Genomic DNA, 21,127 nt, shown 5'->3' on the forward strand with positions numbered 1-21,127 from the left:
GGGGTTGGCGTACTTAAGTGCAAGCTGGGTCCTGAGAGCTCCAGCAGTCACAATTAGAGAGTCGTGTGCTGGGGAAATTCCACTATCGTCAAAATCCTCTTCTGTTCCATTGAGGTTATGAGGATCCAGACTGGAAGAAACAGTCAAGAAACAGGCTTTTTTTTTTCTTCCAAGTGTTAGTATTGCAAACGTGATAACTCGTTTCAGAATTGTTTCCTTCCATTATAAAATCCTACTTAGAGAAAATGCTAGGGTTGAACACTGCCATGCCTGATCTGGTTGTCCTCCTCCTCCACCACGGTTTCTCTTTTCCAGCCCCACTCCCTGGCCTGGCTGCTGAGAGCTTGTGCATTCCCAGCTTTACTCTTTACTGCTGCACCAGGCTCCAAGCAATAGTCATCCCTAATAGACCTCACAATGCACCCACATTGAAAATATCTATTTCTCATTAATAGATTAAGCAAAAACTGCTAAATAATGATGATAGTAATAATTATATATATATATAGAGAGAGAGAGGGTCTAAACACAAATAAATTTTGAGTCGGGTTAGAAGGCAAGGGAAAATCCAATTTTCCAATCTGCACTGCCAAGAAGAGAAACTGCTGCCTGGTGGAATTCAATACAGGTCTGTGTGTTTAGCTGAGTAAATGAGCCCTGCTTGCTATAACTAAAAAGAATACAAATGCAGGACATAAGCATGGACTCAGGGCACTTCATTTATCATCAGTGTCTCTGTGCCTTTGTGCTTCTTGTCTTCGTAGCTTAACTGAATCATTGCTCTACTACGATTGCATAGAAATATTAAATATGCATTTTCTTAATTTTGAATGATTTTAAAAATATATTTTTGCACGCCCTTACTTTAAAAACCCCTTTTATTAACTCCCCATTTCTTGTATGATAAAGAGTTTCCTCTGTATTATGACATGGTGCACACAGCCTATGTCTTTTGCTTTATCTCTTCTATGTCCCCATCACATTCAGTGCTCCCATCCCACCGAAGGCTTTCCTGAATGTAGTAGGCTTTTCACTGTGGGTGACTTGAGGGGTACAAAGAAAACTAAGCAATAGCCATCTTTAATCATCTCAAAGGTAGTTCTGGCTGATGGGGGTGGTAAATGGGCAACACTTGGAAAAATATTGACTCAGAGGGTAAAATATAAATGACTTATATTCTTCTCTAACTCATCCTACTTTTTCCCTCCCTCTGAATGCTCCAATTTTTTGTCCATATTGTAAGTAGAGATGATGAGATACAAACTCCTGTGTACATTTGCACGGATCCAATCCAGATGCAGTTGCGTCTGTCAAGTCCTATCTTTGAGTGCCCAGCGTTCACACATGTCATTTCTTTTAAGTTTCACATTTCCTCCGGAGGGTAAGCAATCTTACAACCACTTTACAAATGAGGAAATTGAGCCTTGGAGAGAGTAAGTAAATTTTCCCAAGTTATACGTTACAGATGCGGGTCATTTGAGAGTTCACACCCAGAGTGTCTGACACCACATATTACTAAATATCTCTCCATGTAATTGCACTGCAGTTTGGAGAATGTTTCTGCCACCATGGCAGTGCATGTTGCTTCATGGATTATGTAAATAAAGTGTTATGTTTAATTTCTTGAGAACAATGTAAAACCCTTATGAATCACTATTTTTTATAAATCGCAGATAAAACATATACACTTAAAAAAATCCTACAAAAGCTTATACAAAAGAAATAAAGTAGGAGTCAGTTTTAGTAAGTTCTTGTCCCAAATCTTATACCAAATAGCTCTGTGACCTTAATCAGTTGTGACACTGATATCTCTGGGTATCTGTTTCTATATCAGGAGAAATGCTGACATATTTGAAAAAGTTTTTTTTGTCACATTTGCATTCATTTATTGCACGATATTCCACACATACCATACATTCTGGCCTAATGGATCAGTCTCTTTTTCATGACTTTCATGCCTAGCCTAGAATTTTTTGTTAATATGTGAGAATACAAATCAATTAATCAATTTTAATTCTTCTCTATAAATATTGAATCACTTGAGAAATATATATTTGAGACTGATATTAATTAAAAACTTGTATCTGTTTTATTACTAACAAGTCTGGATTAGAGAATATGATTTATATCTAAGACCAAAATATGCTTCCTTCAGCCCTCCCCAAATCTACATCTTCAGGCCAGTTCATGGTAAATATGTGTCTGCAACATATTTATCCATTCAATAATTCTTCAGAAAATATTTCTTTATTGTCTGCTAGGTGCCTGCAGCTATTTAGATGCATCTTATACAACAAAGAACAAGGGAGACAAAATCCCATACTGTCATAAACTTTTATTCTTGAGGATATTGGCCTAACCATCTGATGAGCCTACAGTACTATTTCTAGAAGGAGGTGCAAACTCTGATCCCATCATGCTTAATATATGGAAGCAGGTTCACAGTATACGGAAAGAAAATGTGCCCTTTGTGAAGTTCTGCTGCTTTGAGGGAAATTCAAAAGAGGCTGGAACATTCATCCTTACTTAATAGAAAAACATGGCTCAATGAATGCCTGTCTTTCACTCTCACCAGCACAGAAGTTCAAGAGTGTCTTATAATATAATCCCTAAAGAAGGAAAAGTGTTAGAAGAAGGTATTTTAGCTGCCTTTGAAATAAGTTTCAGAGGAAGAAACTGCTTCATCCATTACAGTTCCCCAAATATTTGTTATTTAAACCCACTGAGCTTATCAAGTAAACTCCTGGTCAACCAGAAAGTTCCTCTGGAGGAGAAGACCAGTAGTTTGTTGGGCAAAGTTCAGCTTTTGTTCCCAGAGGACTCTGAAATTGTTAGAACACAGCACTGATAAAATTAATTTCATGCCCACACTATCCCTTAGGCTAAGCATTTGCTCTCTATCCTCTTTTCAACCCGTTGAGTACCCACGGAGTGAAGCAGTAGCATTTAATTTAGTCATCATCTAATTTATCAAATGTCAGACCCAATTTATATATTTTAATGAGATTATTAAAAAACCCTTAACCAATAAATTAAAAGGCTTATATGAAGTGGAGAGTTTTGAAAACAAAAATATTATAAAGTTATAACATTCTGATTCAAGAAGTAATATAAAGCCTCAATAGTATGATAACCATTGAAGTAACTGAATGAGCAGTTAAAAGCCTTCCCTGTAGCAAACTACAGTCATGCGTGATTTCATCAGAAAAACCAAACTTTTAAGAAATAATTCTAAGTGCATATAAATATTTCCAGAAAACAGAAAAAATAAGAACATTCTTCATCCAATTTTACAAGTGCTATTCTTTATCTTTATACCAAAACCCTAAAGAACCAGACAAAAATGAAAATTTATAGGCCAAAGTTACTCATTAACTTAGAAGTAAAAGTCCAGAAAAAATGTTGGCCAGCCAATCTATGTATCCATCTGTCTATTAATCTATAGATTTAATTAAAATTTGGGTTTATCCTGGAATCCAAGTTCGATTTAGCATTAGAAGAATCTATGATGGGAATTCCCTGGAGGTCCAGTGGTGAGGACTCCACGCTTCCACTGTAGGGGGCATGGGTTCAATCCCTGGTCGGGGAACTAAGATCCCACGAGCCACGAGGCATGGCCAAGAAACAGAAAAAAGAAAGAAAAACCTATGAATACAATTTACCACATATTCATATTAATAGTAAAAAACAATTTTATCGCAATATGTACAGAAAAAGCATTTAATAATGTTCAACATCCGTTCATATTATAAATAATTACTAAATTGAGAATAAAGGAATAATTAATAAATTGATTTTATGTGTCAACTTGGCTAGGCAACTGTGCCTAGATGTTTGGTTAAACACCAGTCTAGATGTTGCTGTGAAGGAATTTTTAAGACATGATTAACATCTGTATCAGTAGACTTTGAGTAAAGCAGATTACCCTCCATGTTGTGGGTGGGCCTCATCCAATCGCTTGAAGTTCTTAAGAGAATAAGACTGAGATTTTTCCACAGAGAAAATAATTCTACCTGTGGACTGCCAGACTGCCTTTGGATTTGAACCACAACGTGAAGTTTTCCCTAGGTCTCCAATCTGCTGACTTGCCCTGCAGAGGCCCCCAGTCCTGTGAGCCAAAAAAACCCAAAACTAAAAAGCTAACATCAAAAACCTCTCTCTCTGTGTCTCTTTCTCTCACTATCTATGTCTACACTGTTTTAGTGTATAGATATTGATATATAGTATAATATACATAGACTTTAGTGTGTACATGTTTATTCTGTTTCTCTGGAGAACCCTGACTAATACAAAAAGCAATTTTTCAAATCTTATCTTTAAAGAAGTCAGTAAGTCATCATATTTAAATGTGAAATGTTAAAGTCTTTCCATTAGGCTTAAGGAATAACACCAGGTTGTGTGCTCTGACCACGGACATTTAACACAATGTAGAAGATCCTGGCTGCATGGTAAAGCATGAATAAATGAATGGATGGTATCAGAATTTATTAGAAAGAAATTTAGGACAGATCATATGAATTTTTTTATACAGATTTTTCCAACCTACATATTTATTATTAATGAGTTTGACGAGACTGATAGATAAGTAAAAATTGAATGTTTCCACATACCAGCAATAATTAGAAAACAAATTTTTTATTTATTTATTTTTTTTTAGAAAACAAATTTTAAAAACTGAAATTTCATTAAAAAATCAAGTATTCAGGAGTGAAAGACAGTTAAGACCCACACAGGGAAAATTCTAATAATCAGTTGATTGTCTAAAAGAAAATCCAAATAAAGGACAAATAAACCAGTTTTTTTAATTGGTTGGTACAATTGTTAAAGTGTATTTTCTCCTGATATAAAAATATCAGTTTTCTCTTTATTAAAATATTATCAAAGTTTTCAAGAATCAGACAAGTTGATTAGAAGTCTCCTAACACTACCCTATTTATATAGTTCAGACCCCTCCACCAGACCTTCTGGAGCCCACATACTGATCTATAATTTTGTAGCTCTCTTTACCCTCTATACTCCTTATAATATACCTTATTTTTTTATTATTACTGCTGCGGCCTGTTCTTCCCCACACATGTTAGAATGTAAGCTCCACCAGCATGGGAAGTTTTGTCTTTTTTTTTTTTGCATGATGTAGGTCATGTGCGTATAATAGCTGCTGTCACATAGTAGGTGATTTGTAAATATTTTTTGTTATAAGTGATGTTCAAAACCAATGTAGAAATATAATTGGAAAAGAATAGCAAAGACACTATTGAATAAAAATTAGAAAGATGTCCTCAAGACTTACGAAATAAAATTAATTAGGACAGTAAAGTTTTACGTAAGTAGAAATAAACAGACTACTGGAAGATAAAGGAGAACCTATAAATAGATTCAGCTCATGCATGTTTATACTCCTGCTGTCATCATAATAGAGAAATGAGGGAAAGGACAGTCTTTGCAATGAATGGAACAGCAACAGCACTTATCCTGTACCATCTGTGTATCAAAAATACTATAATGGTCCTGAAAAGAAAAGCTACTGGATTAGATAGTATATTTTTTAAATGAGAAAGGACTAGTTTCATGAATATATAAATTATGCCTTCAAATCAATAGGAAGGAAGACAGAAAAACCAAAAGAAGAGTGGGCAAAGATCTTTAGGAGACACTTGATCAAAAAAAAGTCCAGGGCTTCCCTGGTGGCGCAGTGGTTGAGAGTCCGCCTGCCGATGCAGGGGACACGGGTTCGTGCCCCGGTCCGGGAAGATCCCACATGCCGCGGGGCGGCTGGGCCCGTGGGCCATGGCCGCTGAGCCTGCGCGTCCGGAGCCTGTGCTCCGCCACGGGAGAGGCCACAACAGTGAGAGGCCCGCGTACCGCAAAAAAAAAGTCCAAATACATAATCGATAAACAAGCTTCATTATTAATCAGAAAACTCTAAATGGAATCATAATAAACAACTATATTCTAAGCAAATTGGCAAAATTTAGCAGTCTTATACTACCATGTATTGGTGAGAATGTGTAGTGACAGAAACTCCCATATAACGCTAATACGAATGTAATTTCGTCCAATCACTTTAGAAGAAAATTTGGCATTATCTAGTAAGTCCAAAGCTTTTCATAGCCTATGACTAATTGTTTCCACTTTTAGATACTCAGTAGGACTGGTGCCCACATGCACCAGCACATGTAGAAGCATTATAGGTAATAACCTCAACCTGGAGACAACCCAAATATCCATCACCAGTAGAAAAGATAAACCAGTGTTGATTCATGCAGTAGAATATCACACAGTCATATAAAAGAACAAAGTGCTGTTAAATGAAAGAATATGCACAAATATTAGAAACATAAGGTTGAGTAAGAGAAGCAAGATTTAAAAGAACACATATTTTATTCCATTTATGTAAAGTTAAAAAAGGATAAAAACTAAATTATATATAACATTTATATTTATCTTATATGTTTTATTATATAAATTTAGTTTTTATTCATATATATGTATATAATTAGTGCCCAGATTTAATGAATACTTCTCTGTGTGTGTATATATGTATATATATTTTATAAATAATATTTAATTTTAAGTATTTACATCAATATTGATAGAGATATACATGTAGCTATTACAGGGGGAGGAGAAAGAAGAGACACACAGGTGATTCTGGGCAGTAGCAATGTACTTCTCCATTTGCGTGGTGGTTACATAGTGTTCAGTTTATAATGACTCACTCAATTGCACAACTTTTGTTTTTATCCTTTCTGTGTGTATGTTATAGACCCTTATGTGTCTAACTACTGGAAACTTTTGGCAGTTAGACATACATTGGGTTTGCCTTCTGGAAACTATACAGTTAGACGTACACTGAGTTTGCCTTTTATGACGTCTACTCAGGCAGAATTGTGGGGGGATGGAATTAAGTGGAGAATCTAGGGTTTTTTGACTCACACTGCTTCATGTCCAAAGTTAGCATCTTAATACCTTGCTTTTCCAAACATAATACTGTTCCCCTTAATGTTATTTTTTATTAAAAATATTGAGGTTTGACTAGACATAAAATCAGAAGTATATATAGTATTACCTAGAGATAGGTGTCTAAGTGTGAAGTTGCATATATATGCTCAATCATTCATCAAATATTAACCAGCTTGGCTTTTGGTCAGTCAGTCTGATGAGTGGCTGAGGATATAAACTGAACCAAATATGATTCCTCGTGTAGAAGACCTTAGAGTCTTAGAGAAGAGCTTAGGGAAAAAAACAAAGATACACCGAAAGTTTGAAACTATGCGTGAAGGTGGACAGAATTCTGGATCTTGATGTTCATGTGTCCAGCAACGTGATCTGTATATCTGTGGGGAGTTAAATGACAATATATAGTTGACCGTACAGATGTGTAAAGTAATGGTCTTGTCAGATTATGTGAGCAGTTCACAATTCCTGGCATACAGCATAAGTATGAGAGAACTGCAGAAAATTACAAATTTAGATTAGATTTTGTTAATAATTTAAACTCTTTTTCCTTTGTGTAAATGTGAATTATCAAATCTTAAGAATTTTCTTACCTGGTCATCAATCCCTTCATCTATTATATGCATTTATAGACATATTTGTACACATACCTGAGTATTAGACCAAGGTTGAACTTCCGATATCAGTGTGTCCACTTTAGCTATTCTCAGTGGTTCTTATAGCCACGGAATAGCATAGTTCCATGCTTGCAGCAGATGATCAATAGATGGCTACTAAATTTTTGAATTAGATTATTTTTTAAAAAACAGGTGAGTAGGAAACTTCATATTTCTCCTTGAAAACTAACTATAACAAGTTGCTTTGTCATTTCACACTTGAGTGGATTTTTTCCCTGTGAATTAGTGGCCTACATAAATAAAACTTCCTAGCCCCTGTTTTATAACCTATTATTCAAGAAGAGAAGAGATATATATATGCTGCCCATCGGCATTTGTATTGATTGCAACCTCATAGCTCAAATGTTATTATAGCAAATAGAGTTATGATGGAACAGCCCTCACCACAGTCATTCATTCATATTCGTTCATTCACCTCACATTTATGGAGCATCAGTCTTGAGCCACACCAACCTAAATGACCAAGGCATTAATTAACTGGAAAGCGGTGGCAGATTTCCAGACCTATACCATGGCAGCGCTGCAAGAACGTATTTTATTAGACACAAAGCTTAAAGAAGAACAGTAAATCCACAAAGGCAACAAAATATTTATATTTCCCAGGTTTACTAGTACTAAAGCAAAGGAAAGACGTAAATAATTACTTAGCTGTTGCCCCATGAATTATTCCCTAGGAGCTAGTCGTGTTTAAGTCCTTTCTTCTGTCTCAGACGTAGAGGGACTATAGCTTTGATTTCACAAATATCCATCAAGTCTGTCCCATGGGCTTTTATTTCTCCCATGCAGTTGAAGTGTTGAGTGATTACGCCAATGAATCTAGAAGGCAACTGGCATCAAACTTCGCCCAGAAATATTGTGAATGACTAGTTCTACACAAGTGCATTTCCTGGCCACTTGTTATCTTTGAGATCTTCCCATGCTTTCTCCACAGTGCCCTTGCTACTCCCCTGGGACAAGGGGCCTTCAAGACCACTCCTTCTCCCTTTCTCAGTTCCTCTTATCCTGCAGAAGGAATGATCTCTTTAAAATTTAAACTGCATACTATGGCCCTGGGGCATCAAAGCAGATGCCAGAAAAATGGACAAAGCTTTATGCACAGAGAAGAAAAAGAATTTCTCTGTTCCTGAGGGAAAGGAAAGAGAGGTGGCTAGGGGCAAGATGATAAAAGCTGAGAGATGCTGCTATGAGATCTTTTTCTAAAAGTTATAATTGTGTGAGAGGATTTTTGGAGAGGTTCAGCTGTGCAGTTTGGTAAACAGAGGCAACCTGCAGAGAAGAGACCAAATATGAATGTTCGAGACCTAAGAATCAGAAGAAATTGTGAAGGAGCTCTGGTCTTTCTCAGGGCAAGAAATGCTCTGGTGTTTAAGACAATTATACTAAAATCATTGAGGTGAGTAAGACAACCCAAAATATTTTTATTTAATATCAATTCAACAAATATGTTTTAAGAAACAGTAATAAATAAGATAGGCTTAGTTCCTTCCCTAATGGGGTTTATAGGCAAGTCAAGGAAGCAAAAAGAAAAAAAAGAAAGTTATACACACACACACACACACACACACACACACACACACACAGACATATAATTACAAATTGATAAGAATATGAAAAAAGTATTAGTTGTAGAAAATAAATAATAGTATAACTAGATTAACTTGACAATTCTTTTTTTTTTACAGTGGCTTTATTCTTTTTTTATTTTTTATTTTTATTTATTTTTAAACATCGTTATTGGAGTATAATTGCTTTACAATGGTGTGTTAGTTTCTGCTGTATAACAAAGTGAATCAGCTATACGTATACACATATCCCCATATCTCCTCCCTCTTGCGTCTCCCTCCCTCCCTCCCTCCCTATGCCGCCCCTCTAAGTGGTCACAAAGCACAGAGCTGATCTCCCTGTGCTATGAAGCTGCTTCCCACTAGCTATCTATTTTACATTTGGTAGTATATATATGTCAGTGCTACTCTCTCACTTTGTCCCAGCTTACCCTTCCCCTTCCCCGTGTCCTCAAGTCTGTTCTCTACGTTTGCGTCTTTATTCCTGTCCTGCCCCTAGGTTCATCAGAACCATTTTTTTTTTTTAGATTCCATATCTGTGTGTTAGCATATGGTATTTGTTTTTCTCTTTCTGACTTCTTCACTCTGTATGACAGACTCTAGGTCCATCCACCTCATTACAAATAACTCATTAAATTGACAATTCCTGAAGGCTTAGGATGTTCCAGGATTGTGCTGAGTATTTCAATGTATAGAAACTTCTAATTTTCCCAGCAAACCAGTTCGACATGTTAACCCCATTATATATATGAAAAAACTTTTCTTAAAGAGGTTCTATGTGAAAGAACTCAGTCTCATGAATGTTAGTGCTTCATGAACATTCATTTCTAGGGTCTAGGTAAATCAGGGAGCTTTTTCTTATATCCTTTGGATTCAGGCCCTAGTGAGACCTTCTGAGCTCTTCTTGACTCTATTCTGACTCCTGGAAATAGAATGCCCACTTCCTGCTGATTCTAATCAGCCCCTCTCCAGAACTGCACTTTCAGATCAACTCCAGCATTAAGATGCTCCAGGCTGGTAGCTGTACATTCCTAAACTCGCCTTCCTGCTGAAAGAGTTCATTAGGACCAGTTTTAAGCTCAATGATCTTGCTTCCTTCCTCCTTTCCTTCTTTCCTTCCTTTCTATATAAAAAATCACATTATAATGGAATTTGAATTTAAACCCCTTGAGCATATTTAAGGTATTAAGTGGAAAAATTAAGTAAAAAAAAAAAAAACTACTGAGAAAAACGATCAGAAATGCATGAAAACTGCAGGAAGCAGGGATCCATTCAGGTTTTTCACACTCTGACTAAAATAAAAAAACTTAACCAGAGAAAACATGTTACAACAAGAACAGTAGAATTGCTTAGATTTATTATTTGCCCATTGATTGACAATTTCTAGCCTATTATTCAAAACTGTATAGGAGAGTTATCCTTAACCTCAGTTAGCGAGTTAAGAAACGGGCTCAGCAAGGTTAAGGAACTGGCCAAAGCCACAATTTGAACAGCCTTTGTTCTTCTGCTCCCTTGAAATTTCCAGTCTGGCAGTAAAGATAAGTCAGGAGATGGAAAAAGCAACCAGGCTTGTAGAAGTGAGATCACCAGATGGCCCATGATGGTGTGCGTGGAGACCAAAGAAAATTTAACTTTTCAGCCACTGACGTAGTTACCTGTGTTCCTACGCCTCGAACTTTTTGTGCATCAGAATCAGGGTGTAGTGCTTGCTAAAAACATAGACCCTGAAGTCTATAACTTGAGCAGTTTGGGTACACTTTGGACATTTGTATTTTTAGCCAATTCCCTGGCTGCTTCTGATAAACAGGAAAGTTTGAAGATAACTCATAGCCTTCCTTTTCTGAAGTGAAAAGTAACGTAAAGAAGAATGGCTATAGAATAGCTAAACTGGATTACATCACTGCTTCTTCCACGGACCATTAGATTATTTAACCTCTCTGCACCTTGGTCTCCTTACCTATACAATGAGGAAAATAATACCTTTCTGCTTGTTTCAAGGGAAAAAAAATATGTTAAGACATATAAGGACAATATGTGTGTTAAGAGTTGAGGGAGACATAATAATTTATACAGTATTTCTTATAAAAATGCATATTTTAATCATAAGAAGACAGCTATCAAACCCAAACTAAGGAACATTCTACAAAACAAACAAAGCACCTATATACATAATTTTTTCTTCAGTATCATGAAAGACAAAGAAAAACTGAAACTATTGCAGATTTAAAAGGGAAGAAAAAGACATGACAATTAAGTGTAATGTGCAATCCTAGCTTGGAAATTGGACCAGAAAAAAATGCTTTGAAGGAAATCAGTGGAACAATTGGTGACATTTTAGTGTAATATAGACTACACTTAAAGCTATCAGAATGCTCTCTCTGTTAATGTCCTGATTTTGACATCTGTACCATACATAAATGTGTGATTCAAGATGTAGATTCCCCAGGTCCCCTTTCAAGGAAGGAGTTGCTTCCCAGCCACAGATCGTGGAGTTAGCAGGCAACCTCCAGTCATCAGCTCCTTCAGGCTCTAACTCAGCCGCTTAAAGCTACCTCGGAAGGCATGAGATCATGTCCTTCCTGGGAAATTTCAAATGCATTATACTCGGATGAGCAATTTCACACCAGAGCTGCCAGCAGGCTGGCCCAAGCTAACAAGCCAGCTGGTATCACAGTTTGACTTCCTCTGTCCAATCTTACTTCCTGCCTCTTTCGTTCAGTTGATGATCCCTAATTAATGTCTTGCACAACAAACTCTGTCTCAGTGTCGGCTTCCTGAGAACTCAACTTGCAAACTCAGTATGGAAAGCAATATGAGAAAGGAAGTGATAAGGTTAAATTTGGACTTTGATCACTCTCCTACTGGCAGTGAAGATCCTGTCCCTGGCAGTAGGGGGAGGACAGCCTCACACAAGGGGCCAGGCTACCTGTTACCACATCCACCTTGTATGGAATGGAAGAAAGATAGTGTCGAGAAAGATAATGGGGTTGGGTGGCCACGGTTTTGTTTCACAGGCACTTTACAGAAGCTGAAGTTGAGTAACAGGCAAATAAAAGCTAGGTATGAAAATTAACAGCCTCTTTGGTTGCATAAACAGAAGTGGTGGGAGGGCAGAAGAACTCAAGGAAGAAAAAGAAAAGCAGGAACTAGTAATCAGAGTGGCTAAATGTCAAAGAAGACCTCTAATCAAACAGGTGTGTTATACTATGGGCAGGGTCCTGGTGAGGGAAACATGGGACCTTAATGCAACAAATGGGGACACTTGGATTAATACCTCTCAAGATTTTAACTCTTCAGATTCTTCTGAATCTTCTGACCCTGTAGATATGACCCACCCCTCCCTGTTACGAGCTAGCCTCTGTTTTCCTCTCTCTGAACTGGAAGATAGTCAGAGGGGAGAGGCCCTGCTCAGGACATGTGTCCCCATAGCTTCTTTTTTTTTTTGCATTAAATGTAATAACTTTATTAAACATAGTACACTGTACTTGACTTATGGGTTAAATATTTTACACACAGCTCGACCAAGTCATTCAAAAAGTATCTCTAATTTTAGCATGACCACGGCTCTCTCTGATGTAAAACATAGATGTGCAAGGAGAAGATGCATAACCATTTACACAGACTACCATTTGACATTTCTGCTTTTGAAATATAAACTCTTTTAAACAAAAATTATTTTAAAAACCCATTTACTCAAACAGTTTTTGGTATGATTGCAGTTCTCTTGCAGGGCTCCATGAAAATTCACAATCCTGCATGACCTTTCTTTCCCTGGTTGATGGCCAGTGTTCCTCACATTATCTAGAAATGCTTTTTCACATGTACACACTAGGCTCTTACTCTTAGATTTATTTATGGCAAAAATATACTTGAAATGGGCAGGGGTATATCTGAAAATCATTGCACTTACGGCCATGCTGATGCTTCCTACAGACATGTTTCACATATCTTTTCTTCCAAAGCCTGGGGCATGAGGAGAGACCAGGGCAGGAAGACACATTGAGAAGAAGAAATATTATATCTTCCACCAGAGTCAATAAGGATCTTTTCTCATTTGGAAGTTTAAATGAAAGGGATTTCATTTATGTAATTCTGAAGACATGCAACACAGGCTGAAAATATGCATACTATAAGTATGCACAACAGCATTATTAATAAATATGATTATTATTATAAAGCTTTAAAGGAAGGCTTTATTCTATTCGGCTTCACTTTGTAAGTAGGATCTCAGTGACAAGACAATAACATCTTGTTCCAATCTTAAAGCTCCCAAACAACTGGGATACCAATACTCTGTCCCTTTATCTTAAGCACCCGGACGTTCTTTTAATACCAGCATCTTGGCTCAGTGGTCTGATAAATAGCTTCACTATTTTAAGGTTTTAGTGTTAAATATTTTTAAAACAAAAAACGCTGACACACCCAAACCCTTAGTCAGTGGAAGTATTTAAAACTATGCAGAAATCCTGCATACAAAACATATGAAGACTTCCAAGATTGACAAATGGAGAATGAGAAAACTATAGGAAATGCAGAGGCTCCAAAACTGGAAAAGGTATTTCGTTGTTGTTGGTATAAAATTATTTTAGGGACTTAAATGTATACACCGAGGGGTTTTGCCAACTTGCTTTATTTAGTAGAATTTTACATTATGCAAAATATAAATAAAGCCTATTTTAAAAAATATTATAGTTCTGTTTTATTTATTTTCATATATGTACACTATAATAGAGTTAAGAATTTGTATGTTTACATACGACTAATAAACTCATTTAATCCTTTGATTTGCTATTTTTGCAATCACCTAACGTATGTCTAGATCACACAGTTTAAAATCATCATATAGTAACTTTCAATAGAGTACTGTTTTTTAAATTTCCACATTTTTAGAAGTATTTGGCAGTTCTTTCAACAAATTATAGCCCCTATTACATAATCAGTAATCTCTTAAAGATAAAGAAAACTGTAATAATTTTGTAACTTAACTAAGAGCCATCATATGCTTCTTTTTACACACAGAATGCCAAAATAAAGCTTATGACTGAGTACCGTTAAGAGCAAAATAGAGCCCTTAAGACACATAAGAATCAATTAAAATCTGTTTTCTACCAATGAATAACAGATCCAATGAAATTTTTGTTTTGACTGGTTTTATTTTATACTAGGTTTTTACTTTATGTCACAAAACTGTAATTTGGATATAATGTTACTTCATACTTTAAGGGCATTCTGTCACTTTCCCTAGACCTGAAACAGATGTTCCAAAGATCACTCACCTGGCTATCTACACTATATCAAAATTCTGAAAAAGACCTATAAAATCATTATGCAAAACAAATCCCTCCAAACAGCACATTGCACAGTTTCCCACTGTTAAACAAATCAGCCAATTTATCTGTGAACTCTTGTTTTGTGCTTTCCTTAGCTCTCATATCTACACTCTGGCACTTCGTCATTGCTGGAGAATGCTGATTAGTTTGAAACAGAAGAGACCAACGTCATTCTTGCTTGAGATGGGGGCAGTATCCTCTCAGTGTTGCAAAAATATGCACCAAATCATTTAAGACACAGAAATCTCTCTTGGTAGTGGCTGGATTATAGACAAGGATGAGAAGAACCACAGTCTTATGGATGTATTAATAATCTATTTTGAGACACTAAAAGACTGGTGCAGACACAACAGTATATGAGTTAAGCCCCAGAAGATCCGTCCATACCATCAGTCCTGGACAAAACGAACACCAGCTTCATAGATTGGAGTGTCACCTTTTCTGTAAAGAAGGCGCTTGAGTAGTATGAAGTTTCTGTTTATATTTCTGCATCTGCTTTGACCGTGAATGCAGTCTGTTGAAAAGTTCACGGAATTTATACTGTGGAAATAAGCTTTCCAAAAAGCCTTCCAAAAAGACATAAACCATCCTCCTATTTAACTGGTTGTGCTGAAACATTTCAAATACACGAAGAATACCTTTCCGTGTTGTCTCAGCCCCAATAATGTGCTTCAGTTCATCTGGCATAATTGAAAGTAATTTAGTTTTCCCTGCAACTCTTGTTCTCATTCGAATAGCTTTATCTCTGCATGGAACAGTCTCTGCTAAAATGCCATTTGGCCAAAAGGCATCTCTGAAACGTTTCACTAAGTCGGCTGCTTGCTCAGGTGAGGTCATCCAGTCAACATGGTCAACTATTTTTCTATTAATAGTATCACCATATGTGGCTCTAATAAGCTGTTGAAGTAGGTTTTTGATATTCCTTCGCAACCACTAATTTCTCTCTTTTAAGTCGAATACTTCATCCATGAGAAGCAGCATTACCCTAAGTGGAATATTGTCATCCACAGTATCATCAAGTTGAGCTGAAACTCGACAATGTTCAGGATCTGAATCAGTCTTTGGAATTAAAGGAGGAACCTTGAAAAATGATTGCCTTATGTCTTGACCTAATCTTTCTGACATTTTGCCCATGTTGTCTGACATTTTAGTCATTCCCTCTGCGAAGCTATCAGGAAGGGATTTAACTGCATTTGAAACATTCCTCATAGAATTTCGAAGCGGATTTACAAAAGTATCCATCTTACGAGCAAAATCCCCTTTGCCTTTACTGTAGGCTTTGTTCTCAAGGAAATCATACACATAGTGAGCCAAAGCTGGGGATGCTTTCATCATTTCAGGAGTTAACAGTAACTGCAAATATGCATTTAGATCCTTTTTTCTCTTTTCTAAAAAATCTCTATCCATATTATTAAAAGTCTTTTTACCGGGAAGCTTTAATATGCTTGACAGATTTTCAAACTGTTCAGTGATCCTCATGTGGAAGTCGTGGAAGTCACTATAACGACGGTAGGTTTTCCACATCTCCTCACTGTTTAGACTGCGCCGGTGTACAGTGATGGCATATAATGCGTATGTCTTGCCATGATCATTACAAACGCCAGTGTCTGAAATGTAAGCATGAAGTTGTACTGAGTCATCAGAAGACACATTTGAAAGGTCATCTAAAGACAAATTTATGCTTCCTGTAGGAGACCCATTAAAAGATTCTCCATCACCATCATCTGATCCTCTGAAACTAGGATCTTTTAACATATCCAGCTCAGCTAACATGCGCACATAAAGTGCATTCTGCCTGAAGGAAGGATAAAATCTTTCATCTCGTAGCATCAATTCATATACCTTCCTTTGAATGTCATCAAAGATTTCAGGAGTTGGATCTTCATGATTCAAAGTATCTGCTAATTTTGCTACCAAATAATCATCAACAGTAACTCTTGGAGATGCCTTTTCTGATAAATACTGTTCATAAATTCCAACAGCAGCTGCTCTTAAAAGACCTTTGGTTTGGTTGATTTGATGTCTTCCATCTTTCTGACGACTTGATAAAACTTCTAGCTGTTGTTGGGCTGTAACCCGGTATCCTTCCACTGTCATCCAGAAGAAGAGATGTGCCTGACCTCCAGTTTGCTGCATGTAATCCATAAAAAATTGTAGTGCAACATTGTCTACAAGAATGCTGTCCAGGGGGACTGTGCAAAGTTTCCCAAAGTTTGCTGCCAGTTTCACAGTATTTATTTCCTTGCCTGACTGCAACCGTTGTATTCTTGAGTCACATACTTTCTTTACAAATAATAAGCTATTTATTTGATTTTTGATGGTGTTGATATCATCACCAGCTGTATCTAGAGATCGAAGATATTGTAATTCTTCTGCTGCTTTATCTCGGACTGCTTCTAGCTCTCCAATATTGTCACTCAATTTAATAATGTTCATAAAAGCCTCATAGTTGCAGTTAGAATCACGGATCATCCATATGATATATTGATTAATATAATCAGGATCACTGAGTTGATTTATTAATGGAAGAAGAATTCCTCGTGCAAGGATTTCCCTGACAAAGTATCGCATGATCTTGTTCTGGAAATCTCCAGGAGGTAGCAATAAATATAATAAGACCTCACACAAATCCCTTAGGAATCCTTCTTCATCTTTGGGAGATGTGCACACTAGGTCACGGCAAACGTCCTTCTCCATTTCAACTTCAACTTCAAAGAAGGTATCTACAAGATCTTCTGCTGTACCTTTTACTTGATCATCTTTCTCTGTTATCTTCTGTTGAGCCTTTCTGAATACTCGTAGGTGTGTGCCAAAATCATCTACAATGCGTGTAGTAAAATAAGGTTGCCAGTCTATTTCTTTTGACCTAGTAGCAAACTGAATGAGTGCATTCTGAAGAGTCTGCCTAATTTCAAGAAGAAAAGATTCATCATCACTTAGTGTATAATACCAATACTGGACATAATCCCTCAAGGAAAATTGGATAACTTGCTGGAGAGGTTCATCAATTATATTGGCACCTGTCAATCTTCTATCGATCTTTATAGTCCTGGCTTCCCGTTTCATTTCTTCTAAGCACTTAGGAATCCCAGTTGATGTTGGAGGAAGAAATGAGTGTTCACACTGCTCTAGGTACTTCTCTGAGTTTGTTTTTCCAAAGAGGAGAGTAACCACAAAACCCCCACCCACAAAGCAGAGGATATAAAATGCCAAATAAAATATTACAAAGGGTCCAAACGTTATTAGAGAAAGGACAATGCCAAGGCTTCCCCATCCCCATATGGACAGACTGGTCTCTGTTAACATTATTACACCCCGGGGAAGTGAGCTCCTTCCTAGCCTCGCCGCATGGCAACAGCCGTAGCAGCAGCGAAAACTGCCTGAGCCGCCGCCAACGGCGGCAACAGCTCCTTCAGTCCTCTCCCGGGCGGCGGCTTTACTCGGCTTCGCTGGCTTCCCCCCGGCCCGGCAGCTCTCGACGGACGCGCCGCCATCTTGGAAGCCCCCATATCTTCTTGACATTGAGTCCATGACTTAAGTTAAGTTGCCCATAACCCAGTTGGAGATGTTCTGGGCCCGATCAGGGAGAAAACGCACTATTCTTCAAAGGAGCTGCAAGATTTTGCAAGCACATACGTGCAGGCACTGGGAGAGTATAGTTTATATGGCCTAGAACCTGGAGGTACTTGATCAAGGGATCAGGGCATAAAATTGAATTGGAAGGAACTTGTTGACTTGGAAGGGCTCTTCTGAAATATACGATTTAATACTCTAGAAAGGACCCCGGGAGATATAAGGATGAACTTGCTATAAGAATGGTTCCTAGAAACATGGAAAAAGTGATGTTCCATGGTGATCAAAATGCAGATTGTTAGGGAAGATGGTAAAGAGAGGGATGAAAAGGCTCAGAGAAGTGTGCCTGCTGGAGAGTATACACTGTGTTTGATCAGGAGACTGGGCGGGTGATTGTATTTCATGGTGAGGTCCCAAGGGAGTGTAATATACAAAGGCTACAGGGAGCCTGTTGATGGCAATGTACAGCATCAAAAGTAAAGTGTTCAGTGGTGGTTCTCTGTATGCCAGGGTTGACGTTAGGACTGTTATGTTAAAAAATTTAGCTCACTAAATAGCAATGGGGATAATAGTACAAAAATCATGAAAGGTTTGGTTGCCTACTAGCTGTCAAAACCAAAAGTTGCCAGTATCATAATAAGCATCAAGGCCATAGAGAGTCATAGAGATATTTTATAGAATGTGGCACGAAACCTCACATGGCGTAGTATCATGCTGGAAACCCACTTTACAACTGAGAAGGTGTGGGAGTGAGCCCATGGCCATAATATTAACAGGTGATATTCAGATCACACCACCCGGAGCCTGCTGGCCTGCTAGAACTTGGAGATAACCTGTTGAAGGTACAGCTAAAGTGCCAACCTGGAGGCATCACTCTGTGGGAGGTGCCATCCTGCAGGTCACAGTACATGCACCAAATCAAGGACCATCGTATGGTTCTGTGTCCCCAGTGGAAAGAATACCTGGATCTAAGAACCAGGAGGTGAAAGCAGGATGTGTGCATTCTGCCACCGCACCTAATGCCCCATTTTCTGCAGGGCTGTATGTCCTGGGACCCGTTTTCATAGAAGTCAAAGCATGGGTCCTATTGAATTGTTAGCTACGGTGCTGCCTTGTGACTAGAAACTAACAGATGAGAGATGTCATCTTCCTGGTGGAATAATTGACCTTCCCAACAGGAGGAAGCAGGGCTGTTGTTACATAATCAGAGCAAAGGAGAATATGTGCAGAACTCAGATGGTCCCCACGGGTGCTTCTCAGTGTCCAGCTGTGACTCTAAATAGATGGGTACAGAAATCTTGGACTGAGAAGGGCTTGGTGATGACACACTCAGGCGCTCTGAAGTACCTGCTTTGCAGTTCCCATTATTCTACTTCCTCCGCCTTCCCAAGCTGGAAGTGGAGATAGAGAAAGTGTAAGAAGTCTGGTCGGTGGCACATGTGAAAGACATAACGGCTTGCATGTTTGGAAAGAGGATAGTAGGAGACAATGTCCTGGTGAGGCTTTCAGCCTCTCGCCTTGAACGATGTGCTGTGGAGCAGTTCACTGCTGTTCATGCACAAGCTTCGCTGACAAGGAAGTGGTGCTTCAACTGTTAATGCCTGTTGGCCCTTTTCTTATGTTTTCCTTGGCAGTGAGTTGTGACGGGCCAAGGTAGGATTAAGGTATTTCTTGTCCTCTTGGCTGAAATATCACATGCTATCTCCTCCTCTAATGCATTAAAAATACCATACATGCACTGTCTAGTCACACTTGTATCCACACTCTTGGAGAAGTCGGGTGTTGAAAAGGAGAAAGGGGATGGCTGCAGAGATCCACAAAGCTTGAGTTGATGCTCTCCTCAGAGCTCCAGGCCCAACCTCAGACCTGGCACTCAACCTCAGCAATGAATAGTATTAGGGGAAGTTAAAGTTACTTAAGAAATTGTTACTAGGTGTGTATTTTTGCCATTTTGAAAGAACTACAAGAGCATGGAATCCAACGTAGGCGGTAAACTTTCTTTATCCATCTGTCACTAATTTAAAAGAATGCCAAAAAACATATGGTCATGGGACTATCAGGAAAGACAAATGACTGAAAAGGAGTACACTAACTACAGATCTAAATAATACTGTTTTCAGTAAGTGGCTGACAAGTTCCTCAAAAGGGAAGAATAACCTGAAATGAAGGCTACCCAGGGCACGTATGATACTACAGTTTCATTCCTCTGCATGTTTTAACGATACTTCCTGACACCTAACACAGATATTATCCTACAGAAACTCACCTGCTGGGTTTTATCAGGCTTTCTCTGAGTAAATACTAAACAAGTATATAACACTTTGTACTGACTGTATTTTCTTATTTTCTGTATTCTTGATGCTCTGCCATTCGGGGCTTTGCAGACCTGGAAAAGAACTGCCTCTCCAAGGGTTAACTAATTCCTGGAGACAAACAACCTGCTTTCCTCTGTGTCCTTTGTTATAGACTGAATGTCTTTGTTCCCCCCAAATTCATATGTTGAAACCTAACCTGCAGTGAGAGGGTATTTGGAGGTGATGCCTTTGGGAGGTGATTAGGTCATGAGAGCAGATCTTTCCTGAATAGGATTAGTGCCCTTGCAAAAGAGACTCCAGAAATCTCCCCAGCCCCTTTTGCTATCTGAGGACAGTGAGAAGACAGCCATCTATGAACAAGAAAGCAGGTCCTCACCAGATACCATACCTGCCAGTGCCTTGATCTTGTACTTGCCAGTCTCCAGAACTGTGAGAAAAAATGTTTATAAGCCATCCAGTCCACTGTATTTTGTTATAGCAGTCCCCAAAGGCTAAAATACCTTTAGCATGCAAACCATCCAGTCCAGAGTCCATATCTCCCACTGGTCTCATTTTACTTGACTTACTTATTCCAGGACACTATCCTCTGCTCTAATCACTACTGGGCCAGTGTAGGACAATTGGGGAAATTATTCAAACTATCCAATCAAAAGCTTGTACTGCTTGCTTACCTGGCTTCATGCACTCCTTTCCCTGAAGAACTGCTATAAATG

At 38.1% G+C, this 21,127-nt stretch overlaps 1 protein-coding gene across 1 annotated transcript; it reads right to left on the minus strand.

Moving 5' to 3' along the window:
* Window positions 1–12,679: 12,679 nt before the first annotated feature.
* On the minus strand, window positions 12,680–18,001 carry LOC309974490 (sorting nexin-13-like). Its single transcript, XM_082859144.1, has one exon. The coding sequence runs from the start codon at window positions 17,830–17,832 to the stop codon at window positions 15,460–15,462; it is 2,373 nt and encodes a 790-aa protein (XP_082715270.1). The 5' UTR covers window positions 17,833–18,001; the 3' UTR covers window positions 12,680–15,459.
* Between the last annotated feature and the right edge of the window lie 3,126 nt (window positions 18,002–21,127).

This window comes from Leucopleurus acutus, assembly GCF_964270905.1.
Source record: "Leucopleurus acutus genome assembly, chromosome: 17".
In the NCBI taxonomy this organism is placed as follows: Eukaryota; Metazoa; Chordata; class Mammalia; order Artiodactyla; family Delphinidae; genus Leucopleurus; species Leucopleurus acutus.